The 12,963-nt window shown below is 37.9% G+C and overlaps 1 protein-coding gene across 1 annotated transcript in view; it reads right to left on the reverse strand.

Annotated features, from left to right (window-relative positions):
* LOC111926442 (cadherin-23-like) overlaps positions 1-12,080 on the reverse strand; it is a 38,008-nt gene extending 25,928 nt beyond the window's left edge. The window contains exons 1-14 of the mRNA XM_023923114.2: positions 11,920-12,080; positions 10,366-10,437; positions 8,127-8,287; positions 6,999-7,043; positions 6,556-6,654; positions 6,144-6,233; positions 5,361-5,471; positions 4,561-4,677; positions 3,390-3,477; positions 2,682-2,791; positions 2,262-2,435; positions 1,670-1,798; positions 1,253-1,408; positions 222-402 (exon numbers count right to left, since the gene is read on the reverse strand). Of these exons, the coding sequence (XP_023778882.2) occupies positions 222-402; positions 1,253-1,408; positions 1,670-1,798; positions 2,262-2,435; positions 2,682-2,791; positions 3,390-3,477; positions 4,561-4,677; positions 5,361-5,471; positions 6,144-6,233; positions 6,556-6,654; positions 6,999-7,043; positions 8,127-8,287; positions 10,366-10,437; positions 11,920-11,989 (1,603 nt within the window). The 5' untranslated portion in view covers positions 11,990-12,080. The remainder of the gene's footprint in view (positions 1-221; positions 403-1,252; positions 1,409-1,669; positions 1,799-2,261; positions 2,436-2,681; positions 2,792-3,389; positions 3,478-4,560; positions 4,678-5,360; positions 5,472-6,143; positions 6,234-6,555; positions 6,655-6,998; positions 7,044-8,126; positions 8,288-10,365; positions 10,438-11,919) is intronic.
* Between the last annotated feature and the right edge of the window lie 883 nt (positions 12,081-12,963).

The raw sequence follows: 12,963 nt of genomic DNA on the forward strand, positions 1-12,963 counted from the left end.
ATGCCGTCAGCAGGAACATTTTTACCAGAGATGCAGCAATTACTTTGGATAAGTAAGACAGTTCCTTATCTTCAACAAACAAGAGCAGATAAAGTATATGGTATTATTTAAATAAAGCCTGTGAACCTATTTGACAGCATTCCTTCAAGTAAAAAATCAAACAAAACCAAAACTCATCACCAGGAATAGCTGTGCTGACTGGTACTAATATCCTGTCTTACCATCAGTAGCTGTTATCCACAAGACAAACTTCTTAAGCTCATTGATTCCTAATGGGATTACTGTTTTTAAACTGATTTGTCCTGTGGATGTATCCAACTCAAAGTGTCCATCTTCATTGCCACCAGCTAAGGTGAAGCTTATCTCTCCATTTATACCATCATCTGGATCATCAGCAGCAACCTGCAGGAAAAAAAGTTATTTTATTCTAGGTTCTGTGCTTTTATCAAATTTTCTCCCATTTTAGATATGCATGAAAAATCAGGTAAATACAGCTGCAGTGAAATTTGGTTGTACCTTTGACTGCCCACTTCCTATGTAATTCCTAGGTTAAACCTCAGTGACAAAGTTTGCTCTTGGACGTAAACACACACAAATATCATTCCAGCAGCACAAGCAAAATCCTGCTCTTGTGGAACTCATATGAATTACGCCAAGTTTCTATCTCAGAAAATTGGTTTCATAACAATCTTAAAGGCACTGGAGGAAGATTGTTCAAGAGATTTCATCAGGAGCCATGAAATCTGCTCATATGGGTATGAGCATTGATAGTGACTCCCTATAGATCTCAACTAGTTCCTATTTTATTTGGTTAACTGGTTTACCATGTTACAAAAAGTAACATGAATCTAAAAATTATCCCAAATGCTCCAGAATTCAGCAGCCTTTCAAAAATGTTGTGCCATTATTTGAGTTCCTGGACTCTAACAACATTCAGTTTTTATTCAACACTTTACAACAACTAAATTCAGAAATCTTATTTTCTGTCATATATTTGTGGAATTCAGGCTAGTGCACAGCACCAGAATAAATATCCTTTATAATTTATTCCCTGATCTGGGATGTGATTAAAGTATCCAGGACACTGTGATTATGGAATATCAATAGCTCTGAAATGAAAGGTGGATTATTTCTCAACTGCGAGCTGTTCCAAAAAGATTCCCTGCTCAACAGAACTGCTTCACAATTTTAAGCAAGGACTCATGCATGCATTCAACTCAGAAATGTCATTTTTGTTTAGTATTTCTAGTACCTGAAGAATGGCCATTCCTGCAGTCATGTTGAGGAAAATATCTTGTCTATATGTTGTGTCCCTAAAGGTTGGGCTGTTGTCATTTTCATCCAGCAGCACTATGTTGATAGGAGAGCTCACCTCTGTGTAAGGTAGCAAATGATCCCTAGCAGTGACCTGCAAAAACGATACAGTGAGAAGACTGCTGTTCAAAGGCATGTTGTGGAAGTAGTAAAAAGAGAAAATGAGAAGTACAAGCTGAGGAAACTGTATCAGCAGTGGTATTTCCCTCCAGATAACACTGCTGCCAAAGTCTGGATTTGTTTCTTCAATTAAGCTGCTGACCCATACTCAAGGTTTGGCCTCCTGGCAGGACAGATCAGGTCTCACCTGTTGGCCTCAGGTTACCTTGGAAAGGAGCAGGCTTGTTTTTAATACCTGTAGGTGAATAGAGGGTACTCTCTCCCTGTCCAGCAGCATGGAGTTCCTCACAGTTAGGATCCCATCTGGACTCAGCTGGAAGGGACTGTCCTCTGGAGTGAGACTGAGTGTTCCCTGGAAGCCTCCCTGCAAACGGAACATTTGCATTTGTTATTAAATAGGATAATCACTCAACTACTCCCTTAGGATGCTTTCTTATTTTCCACATGGAGAAGATGAAATTTCCTGCTTTAATTGAGATTACAGTTCCAAAAAAAACCCCAAAATTAAAAAAAGAGAAAGAAGCAAACAACCTGGAAGAAATAACATGCAGGCTGAGAATGACTTGCAGCTTTGTGTTCATTTTGCACTTCTGCAGTTTCAGATTTGGGACCTTATGCAAGCCAGAGGAGTTCCAAAGAGAGACAAAATTTTTTCTTTGTCTGCAGTACTCTACCCCTTAAAGAAGGGAAACTAAGTTTGCTTTCCTTAAGCATATTTAAGTGAAAAAAAATAATTCTCTTCTCAATAGCTGTATAACACAGATGCATTTTATATTATATTTCAGAAGCGCAATATTTGTAGCAGCCATAAAACCACTGTCTTTTACCTCATCTTGGTCAGTAGCTGTTACTTGAAGAACTTCCATCCCATTTGGGAAATTTTCTGGAAGTGAGACATCATAACTTGCTTGTGACAGTACTGGATTATGGTCATTCACATCTCCAATAGTAACCAGAACTACTGCATCAGCTGTTTTGAAAATCTTATCTTGCTGAGCTGCCTAGAAAGCAGAGTTTACAGCTGTAAATTCCATGCCCTGATAACAACTTACAAGCTTGCCACAAGGACATAACAACTGCATATTTATAATTAATTCATTTTTCCTTTATTTTGATTTTTAAATGGCAGGATGGAACCTTGATACCAATGACTATGAGAAATGCTATTAACAGCAACTTGGATTTATTTATACTTGGATTTATTTTCTGAAATTGAGACTAAAATCTCTAGACAAAACAATCTCTACCTGAATGCCCACCACAAGATTGGGACATCTTTCTCTGTCAATTGGGGTCTTGACTTCCAACACTCCAGTGTCACTGATCGAAAAGTTGTTGTTGTAGGCTGGGGGCTTCACTGAAAAGCAACAAATTGGGAAGGTTTAATGAAAATGAACCAGAACTGGAAGGCTGGGAAGGTTTAATGAAAGTGAACCAGAACTGGAAGTCTGATTTGTCCTTTGTATAAGCGTTAACTTCTTAGCCACAGCAAAAAGGAACATGAAAAGCTGTTTTTTAAAAACTCTGTCCTCAAAACAATTCCTAGAAAATTCACTCACACTTCAAGGGTCTCAAATTAAGCATTTCATAAAATTTTGGAAATTTCTTTAGGAGGAGGAACAGCTCTTGAGGGAATCCTCTCTCTAGATGGTCCTGAATAGAAATTCTTTGATCAAATTGGAGCCTCTAGAGTGGCTTAGACTTGAAATCAGGAATTGATTTTTGTTCCTTGGAAGGAGGGTAAGAACATCTAAACATTTTAGAAGTAGCTGGACCCTGCAGTAATGGCTGAGATTAGGCTGATTTAGCTGGTGGAGCAGCACTGCAGTGAAGCTGTGGGCACTCGAAGACATCTGAATGGACCCTGCACTTCCTTATCATTCCCTCCAGTAACAGGTAAATGAATCATCTTCAATTACTGGGTCAACATCTAGAAGAAAAAAAAAGGCTCTTACCTAGTTTGATGCTGTAAATTATTTTTTCATTTATACCTTTGTCTCCATCTTGAGCCAAGATCTCTGGGAGAATAGCCAAAGGACCCACCTAGAAAACATACATTAATCTGAATATCTTAAAAAAAAACATACATTAACTTCAAATCCTTCATTAGATAAGTCAGAGTTTTGATTAAAGAAGCCAGACACATGTATTTAATCAATGTGATCCAGAGAAAAATTCTTTCTTTGCCACATATGCTTTACAGAGTAAAATGATGACCAAGATGCTTGAAGGATACGCTGTGTTTAAGAAACACCAGATTATGAAGCTGCAGTCACAGAAGGAATTTATGTTAAGAACATTGACTGTTTCAGTTCCATTCCTCTCCTGGAAAGCAACACACAAGTCTATACTGCAGCCCATAGAAAAACAGTAATGTGAAAGATAAAAACATTTTAGAAGGGCTAAAATTATTCCTTTCAGAGAATGAAAGGTTAACTTCTAACAAAAGGGACACTGGAGGTGTAACTCTAAAAGTATATGTGATTTAAAATATGTTAACACAAAGAGAATGACATAGAGATAGAGATAATAACGAACCTTTTTAATTTTAGTGGATTACTCTGATAATACTATACTGTAATTTTTTTTCTTAATACATACAGAAACCTGAGTCAAACAAATTCCACCAAGAAATCACTACTCTATATAGAAAAAAATGTTACAAAAGTAGTATAGACTATGGACTGCCATTCAGATTCTTATTTTTGCTTACCTGATTGTAATGCTGTATGATGGAATTACACTAATTAAAACTAATTTCCGGACTGATGGACAGCCAGCTGCCCTTTAATTTTACATTAAAAGCCCAGTCAAAACAGGAATTTGAGGTTTTTTTTCCTTTTTTTTCTTCTTTTTATTTTTAATTTTTTTTCCCCCAAATACAAAATTATGTGTTTCTATCCCCCCCACCAAAAAAAAAAAAAAAAAATCTATACTTCATATAATACATGGTCTGTTTATCCGGTAGTTGGAAGTCTACAGCTGATATCATTTTCCACTGGTCATCACAGAGGAAAGCAGCTCTATCCATCATCTTAAGCTGCTCAGGGAGGAAGAATCCTTGGAAGAAAAGCCCTATGGATAGGGGTAACCCATTTGCAGCAGCATTCAGTGAAGAGCTTTTACCTGGTCTTCATTGATACTCCCACTGTACACGGATTGACTGAAATAGGGGTTCAATGTATCATAATCTTGCACATTAATTATTAATGATGCAGTGGCACTCTGGTTTCCAAATTTTTCCTGCATCCCAATGGAAAGAAGAAAATAAGAACCACTGTCATGAAAAAACCCCATATCTCCATGGAAAATACAGCAGAATTTTATTACATGTATTTTGCAGCATTTTTAAGCTGAGAACTTTCAGCCTGTCATGTTTTTCCATTTCTGGAATCCAGTTCTAGGAACAAAATTATCAACAGGTAATCTTTCTTTAGTTTCTCAGTTTCTATCAGGCATGTAGAATATAGAATAGAACAATTGTTACAGCTGTACTATTTGCTAGATACCACAATAATCCTAGCAAAACTGTTTATTTTTAGTTCTAAGAGGAAATGAAGGCAAATACATACTTAAATCTCAAAAAAGACAAACAAAAAACCTGTTAAGATGCAGCAAAAATATGAGAGATCTGCCAGAATGAATAGGTGAATATGTGTCATAATAATGGAAAATTAATATGTAGAATATTTATACTTAGAGAAGTACAGAAAGAAACTTGGGCTGGTATTTGAGAGGAAACAAACAATGGCTGAAATATAAAGAATGTGCTACTTTGTCTCCAGTATAAACCAAGCTGCAGACACAACTTTTGGGTTGGGAACTCCCAAAGCTGTAAATTTGTAGAAACTGGAATGCTATAAAACAAAGGAACTATCATTGTAGAGTTATTGTGGGTCTCATTTTTCTTTTAATTTATATCATACCTTTGCTTGGACTGTTAAATTGAAAAAGTTGACCTCATTGTAATCCAGTGGTTTTTTCACCGTGACGTTTCCATCTCCTTCCCTTATAGAAAAGTAATCAGAGTTTGGGCCCTATTAAATGAATAAATCAAATATTTTATATTATTGATGATGAAACACATTTTCTTTTCGCATTTTTTTTCACATTTATTATTGGACTATTTTCATAAAGGTGCAGGAATGTCTCAGCCACCACCAGTGGAAAGAAAAAGGCTGATCCTCCTCTATTCTATTCAAACATTCCATTGCCTCCCCTGTCAGTGCCAACAGAATTTCTGTCTGATTTATCTTATCCTATGGCACACAGGGCAATGGCATCAGCTTCCCTTCACCAGCTATAAAAGGAGCAGAGACAAGCTCAGATGTGAAGATTTCCACTACAGATATCTAAATTTAGTTGAAATGATCTTACTTCAGTTGGCTTGAGGACTGGAGACCGACAGTAAATCAAATATAAACCTTTAAAAGAGGGGAACCAACTCTCCCTCCTGCTACTGCAGACCACTGAGCTGCTTAGCTGTAGCTGAAGAGTGCCATAAATCATTCCACAAATGTTAAGAAACAAGATTCAGGCCTTGCTGCATGCCAGGCTCATCCTGTAGTGTAATCTGAAAGGTCTCTTGGATGTTTTGCAGATTTTTAATCTTCACAGTGCAAGGGAGCACGCTGGGATCAGGTCCCACGCTATAGATCTATGAAATTCAAGTTGGTATTCTCAGTTTCCAGCTAACAAAGGGCACTCACCCAAAGACTGTAAGTAAGGAGGTTGAATTGTGGTGAAAAGTCCTTATCTTTAGCTTCCACTTTTACAACTGTGGAATTAATTCCAGCTACCTAAGAGGAAATAAAGATCAACAAATATTCAGTCAAATGCCCCTTTCCACATCTTCCCTAACCTGGAGCAGCAAAATTGTGCCACTCTGCTTAGCAAATCACTTCCCATTGCCATTTTTGGCTGGGAATGTTTCTCCATCACCCCACTCCCTCAGCTGTACGTGCAGCCCAGCCTTTCTTCTCCACACCCATGGGAAGCAGCAGATAAATCCCATGAGGTTGCACATAATGAGCTCATCTCAGCATGGTCTCATTGGAACCTCCCCAAAGAGTAATTTAAAAGTATCCCAGGAAAAAAGTATCAGCATTTGCCATAACCCACCTCTGATACTGAAGCACTGTAATTAGCTTGTTGGAATTCTGGAGCATTGTCATTTACATCTGTCAATACTACTTGCCGTCCGTTCTCTATCTCATCAACCTTTGGAGTGGAACAAAGGACAACAGTGAGGTGGCAGCATTCTGCTAACATTTCATTTCATCTAAAATGAGATCCTCAAAGAGACACCTTCCATTAAACTGCCATTTAGAATTAGAGAACAGAGGGAATAAGACTACTATTCCTAAAATTAACTTTTTAAAATTTACCTTAGTTTTCTGTGAACAAAAACACCCCTTTCAATCAGCAGATTTCAACAGATTATTTTCTACAAGGTACTCTGAACTCCCTGCATCATAGCTTTCAATTAAATAGTGTTGCAGAAAATAATAATTTGCATTAAATTAGACAATAAATACAGTTGATAAAGCATGGTTTGTACTCACTGCTCCAATCCTTTGGCAAACAATGGCATACCAGATCATATTACCCTAAAATTGAACAAACAAACCAATAAATAATATATTCAATGGACTAATAATATGATTATCAAAGATAATTTTTGCGAAAATTATACAAAATTACTCCTAGTACTTGAATCCTCAGGTGTGCTGTACCAAAACACTCTGCTTAAAATTAACACTTTGTAATCATTTTGCTCTATATTATAAAGTTTAGCTGACTGCCATTTCTCTGCTACTTATACCCACCTACCCAAATCCCACCATCCCCCTGTGCCTGGCTGCCTTCCCCAACAAAAAGTTGACATGGAATAAGAACATGTGCAAGAAGCATAAACAGTGTTTTAATCCATTAGGGAGATATCCAGATGAGAAATGCAAATGTAAAAAGCCAAAATCATGTTTTCATCCATTGCAAACACTGGTTGTAACAGTGTTTTTTGCAGTATGCCTGGTCCAGGTCTGTCAGGTACAGTGCTTCTCTGAGCTGGCAGTGTCCAAAACACAGATTCAATGCTACTCTGAAGTAGCACTTGTATAATAAATTGTCTTTATTTACTCTGCAGTAGTACACCATTTTCATATTCAGAGGCAACTTCAGCCAGGAAAAACACTGATATTGCTTTCTAAATTCCTTAGTAGTCCTCCAGAATAAGAACTGCCTGAAGAAGAAGGATCTATCCTTCTGTGCATCAGGCAACAGAGGCCCATAAATCCATTACTGTGTGAAGTACTTATGATTAAGAATTACCTTCTACCAAGTTATATCTGCTCAATCTCACTGATGAAATAATTCACGCTCCTGAGAGGTGAGCTTAAGGCAAGTGGCACCTGTCATAATGCGTGTTTACAGCTCTCAGTACAATACAGCACCAGGAAAGAACCTGTCTGGCTGTCAGATGACAGCAAAGTTTAGTTATAAGAAATTGAAGACATTTAACAGATATCAGTGAGAGGTAGATACTGAATTCTATTCGGACAAATCACTTTTTTGAAATACCAACCTGTACTGTGAGAGAATGAACGATTAAAATGGATTATCTTAAAGCTATTTCTTTTTCACTTGTCAAGAAAACCTTTCTCTCTAAGCTTTATATGCAGTAAAAGCAATACCTCAAGAGCCTCAACATCCAGTGCTTTAGTAGTCCTCACAGTTGCATTGCTAGATCCATAATCCCACTGCAGCTCTACATAACTGAGGTGTTCAGGGAATGTAAACTCTTGTAATTTCACCTGCACATTTGGTGGGATATCTATAATCCATTCTATATCACCTGTAAGAGAAAATGGAACAAAATTAGATTGCTTTATGGAAAAGAAATCCATAGGTTCATTTCATATGTAATGACAGCTTGATTACTGGTGGCTTTTGGTTACATTTTATATCTTTTTGGAATTTTCAGCTAAACTGCAGGATCTGTTGAAGTCCCCTTAAGTACCCTGTACAAGTGTTTTTAAATGATGCATTTTTAAAACTACATAAACCAATTTTTTCCAATACATTCACACAATAAATCCAGACTTAAAAAGCTTAGCATCATTTACACCTAAATTGCCACAATTTTTTTGAAAACAGTTTTATGATGCAAAACTTTTTTTTCCCCACATTCACTGTGAAAATATAATCAAAGTCAGCCAGTGTAATCAAAATCATTGAGAGGCTGCATGGGGGCAGTTTCAGTATTTTCCAAACACAAGGACCTTTATTTTAGCTGGATCTATCAGGCAGTAGAATCCAGTGTGAATCTGGATTCAGGTGGAAAGCGTGTGGCCTTTCCCTGAACATGTTCTTGTTTGTACTCAAAACACTGCAACCTTCAAATCAATTCTTATGAGATTTTCTACCACCATGCATTTAGGAACTATTCTCCTGAAAATACGGCAACTTGTTGTTTGCAATGATCAGGATTCCTGTTAGACTGACTGTGTACTACTTGCTCTGTTAAACACCAAATCTGTTTGAAATTGCCTGGGAAATGTAGCCCTTTAAACCATCCAACATGGTGTTACTGGCAATTTTACTAAAGAAAGTTCCCTTACATCATCATCAAATGTCATCATCAAGACATTTGTGTGTATGTAACACACTTATCTTCTTGTGGCACACGTTATCTGGATTGCAAACCCATAATCTCCTCTCCAAAGTCTTTCCTGAACAACCCAAATATTTTCCATGATCTTCAGGAAACTTCCAAGCTGTATTTCTTCCTTATCCACTAGTTTTGTACTCCATTGCTACTAGTTTAGGTTAGTAAATGCTTTCTGTAACAGTCTCTAATCTCCATGCATAGCTTTGTGCTCTTGGTCTCCCAAGAGTTTCAGAAATATAACTTAATTTTCTTCCAGCAGCAGGGAGTGTCTGGAACACTGTCAGCTACCAGCCCAGACACTGAACTTTATTTGTGTGTGAGGACAAAGTCCAGCGAGCTGACAGCGAGCACAGAACTGCAGGGCTGGGTCTCAGGGGCACAGCTTTGTGTGGGACCACCCTGCTGTGTGCAGTGCTGAAAACCCTCCAGGAAAACAAAATCCAGCTTTGTCTGTTGCCACAGGCTGTCCAGTCCTCCCTGAAGAGCTGGATACATTCAGCCAAGAAGTATCATGCAGCTGCCTAGGAAAAAGCATTCTCTCCAGAGGAGAAAGCCAAATAAAAAATAATGGGGAAAAATTAAAGCTGCTTGTCCCTCTTGCTTATCCATCAGATATGTCAGCAGCTTCATTTACACATATAATGCACACAGAAGGCCAGAGCTCTTGCTGGCTGATTAAAAATCAAATGAAATCAGAGTGAAATGCAGTTATCTTGCTTTCTAACTCCATGCAAGAATCAGACGTAGCAGCTACGCTCCCACAACTCAAAAAGAAATGTTTCAACAGTGATTGTAAAAACATCACTGCTTTGGATCATGTTTGTTTTCTGTGTGCTGTTGAAAGCCAGAAGCAGTGAAGTTTGCCATGGACAGTCAGAATGAGATCCTAAGGATTATGACAACATCCCAAGGAGAAGGCTTTGGCCATAACTTAACACTTTGCCTTATGAAACTGCCAGATATCCATTAGTGACATCAAATACTGGCTGGACAAGCTGAACTGAGAACATTTTCTTGTACTCATTTTCTTTCCCATTGCCTGATGTGTTTATTCAGTGAGATCTTTGGATCAGGGAATTTGGGGGGTTATATTTATTTATTCCACTAAGTAGCATTTCATGTAGGCAGCTGCTACATCCAGCCATGAAGATTCTTGTAAATCAATTTATAAAACACACTCATAAAATACACTCACTACAGTGAAGAAATAAAGTGCATTTGGGAGGAGATCAGACAGTTCTAGGTTAGGATCTTGATTTTACCTGTATATCCATCTAAAAAGCTTGAGAGCACCAATGGCCTGCGTGGTGTATCACAGTCGATACGTGTGGTTTCTAAAAGAAACAGAAATGTCATGTACAAAGAACACAGAGAAACTGTGTCCAGAAACAGTAGAAGGCAAATAAGCTGATGTTATGTAAACCCAGATGCACACAGAGGTTCAAATTAAGCTCCAAGACATTTATCATGGTGGCACCTTGAAGAGTTCAAAGCAATACCTGACAGGGAATAGGCAAGCATTGGTGTCCTGGAGCCAGTCTAGGGTTTTACTGCCTGACAAGAGTGAGTCACTGCTCTATCGTGTCCTGATGAGCCATTTGTGGAAATCATAACCGAAACTATTCTTGTACCTTACCCTGAGATTGTTTTCTGCTCCCAAGACAACTAGAAAGCCAAAGCTATTCCCCACAGAATCCAGGAGATTAGGGTGAAGGCACATTGGTGCATTTACCTAAAATTTCCTCCCCTTAAACTTTTATAGAAAAAACCCTTTTGGAGTATATGTTTCCTTTTCATGAGAAGTGGCTTTCCTAAGTGGTTTCTTGTACCTCAGTTACCTCTCTACTTTTTCTGTGTGACAAAAGTGACACAATTTACTGTTCACAAAAGTGACAGTAATTTTTTTTAATCATTAAGATCTGCAAACTTATACACACAAAAATCCAGAGGTCTACCAAAACTTCTCCCCCTTCCCTGACCAGAATTCAGCAGCAAAGCTTCCAGAATGCAGTCCAGCTCTTGTGATCTTACACCAGTGCTAAGAATGCCCCCAACTCCTTATCCTTGCTATCCTTATGGATATTCAAAGGGACATTTGGTATAAACGAGTAGTGGGCTACTTTTTCCTGGCTAGGTAGATGCCTTCATGTCTGCATCACGTTATATGATCTCATTTTTAAGTGAGCAGTGGGCAGATTTGCACACAGGCCACTGAATAGAATCCTAATGACTATTCCTAGTCAGCAGCTGCCGGTTATAGGTTTAATTCACCACCTCCATCTCTGAGTATGCTAAAGCCTAGGCTCTGGACCAGTGAAAAAAATAAAAATTTGGAAGTTTTCACTTTCTGGAAGCCTCAGCACATCAAACAGAACTTTTAGTGAAGTACTTATCACTGCAAATAACAGAATTAACAATGGTAACTATTCCAATCTCATTTAACTGAGCAGCAGCAGCAAGGAATTCAACTGATTCCAACTTTAAAATTATCTATCCTCAGACTCTGCCTCAGACTAGGTATTAAATTAATTGACTACTGCAGATATAAAATAATCAAACCCCCAAAAGTTAAATAAAACTTGTAAAAACCCTTATAAATAAAAGAGGAGTTTCCACCTGTCCATCACAGTCCCTGAAAGCCCACACACCATGTCCAATGGTGCCAAGATTGCTTGTTCAGATATTATTTTACCAATAAATCAAAGCACTTGGAACTCCTAGGTTTGTGATATGCATTAATTTAATAAATTCAATTTAATTCCATTCCAATAAAAGCAGTAAAATACTGAGGCATTTATAAACGTGACAATACTCACTTTGTGCATCGAGACAGAGGAACGTAACCCAGCCGAACAAAGCGAAAACCAGAGCTCTGGAGAGAGCCATGAGCACTGCAGGAAAAATATCCAACTCAAGGCAAAACCAGAGGGTTGTTTCTTAGATAGAATACTTGCAAAGAATCATTTCATTTGTCATATCAAAGGTTAGTTATTATCCTGACCAAATGTTTCACCAAGAACAAGGCAAAAGACTGGAATAAACGTCTGAGAGCAACCCACAAACTATATACTGTGCTTATCATTTTCAGCTTATGAGACCAAAGTCCTTTTGGGCAATAAAAAATAAACCAACGAGGAAACCTACATCCGTGCTGTGACATAAAATGAGACAAGTGCATTTTTATTTTAACATTCCAACTGAGAATAAATTAGCAAGATGTCCTGGCCAATGTAAGAGAAATATACATATTCTCTGGGAAAGAAAATTAATGGGGTGTGTCAAAAGGCAGAGGGACCAGCACCATCCCTTTTGATCTCAGTGATGGCAGACTATCTTCACATAACTCTGTTCCACAAGGAATAAATCCAGAATTCCTATTTGGAAACTGGTTACTATTTGATGTGGTGAAAGCAGACGCCTCTGAAGCACGTCTAGTATTTTACAGATACGACACACTGAAAATAAGCGTAGCAAGGCAGCTAAAACATTTTACTTCAGTGAAGTTACCTAAAAAGCACAAGCAAAAAATCCAAACCACCAATATTTTCAGCTTGTAGAAAACTTCAAAGACTACAAATGATGGAAACAAACTACATGATTAAAAGTATCACTTGTAGGTAAATATACCTTTAATTGGAAGGTGCAACTGATTACACAGCAAGAAAACTGCTGCCAGCCCAAAGTCTTTTTATGATTGTGCCAGCATGTTTGGTCACCGTGGACACTAAAGTAATTACTGTAGGCTGAATGAGAACACAAAATACAATAAAACTACATAAAACAACTAAAAATAAAATTACCATTATGCTGTCCTAGCCTTGAATAGATGAAATGTGGGAGCAACTCAAGCAGAATCAGCT

Source organism: Cyanistes caeruleus, chromosome 2 (genome assembly GCF_971803275.1).
Source record: "Cyanistes caeruleus chromosome 2, bCyaCae1.hap1.1, whole genome shotgun sequence".
In the NCBI taxonomy this organism is placed as follows: domain Eukaryota; kingdom Metazoa; phylum Chordata; class Aves; order Passeriformes; family Paridae; genus Cyanistes; species Cyanistes caeruleus.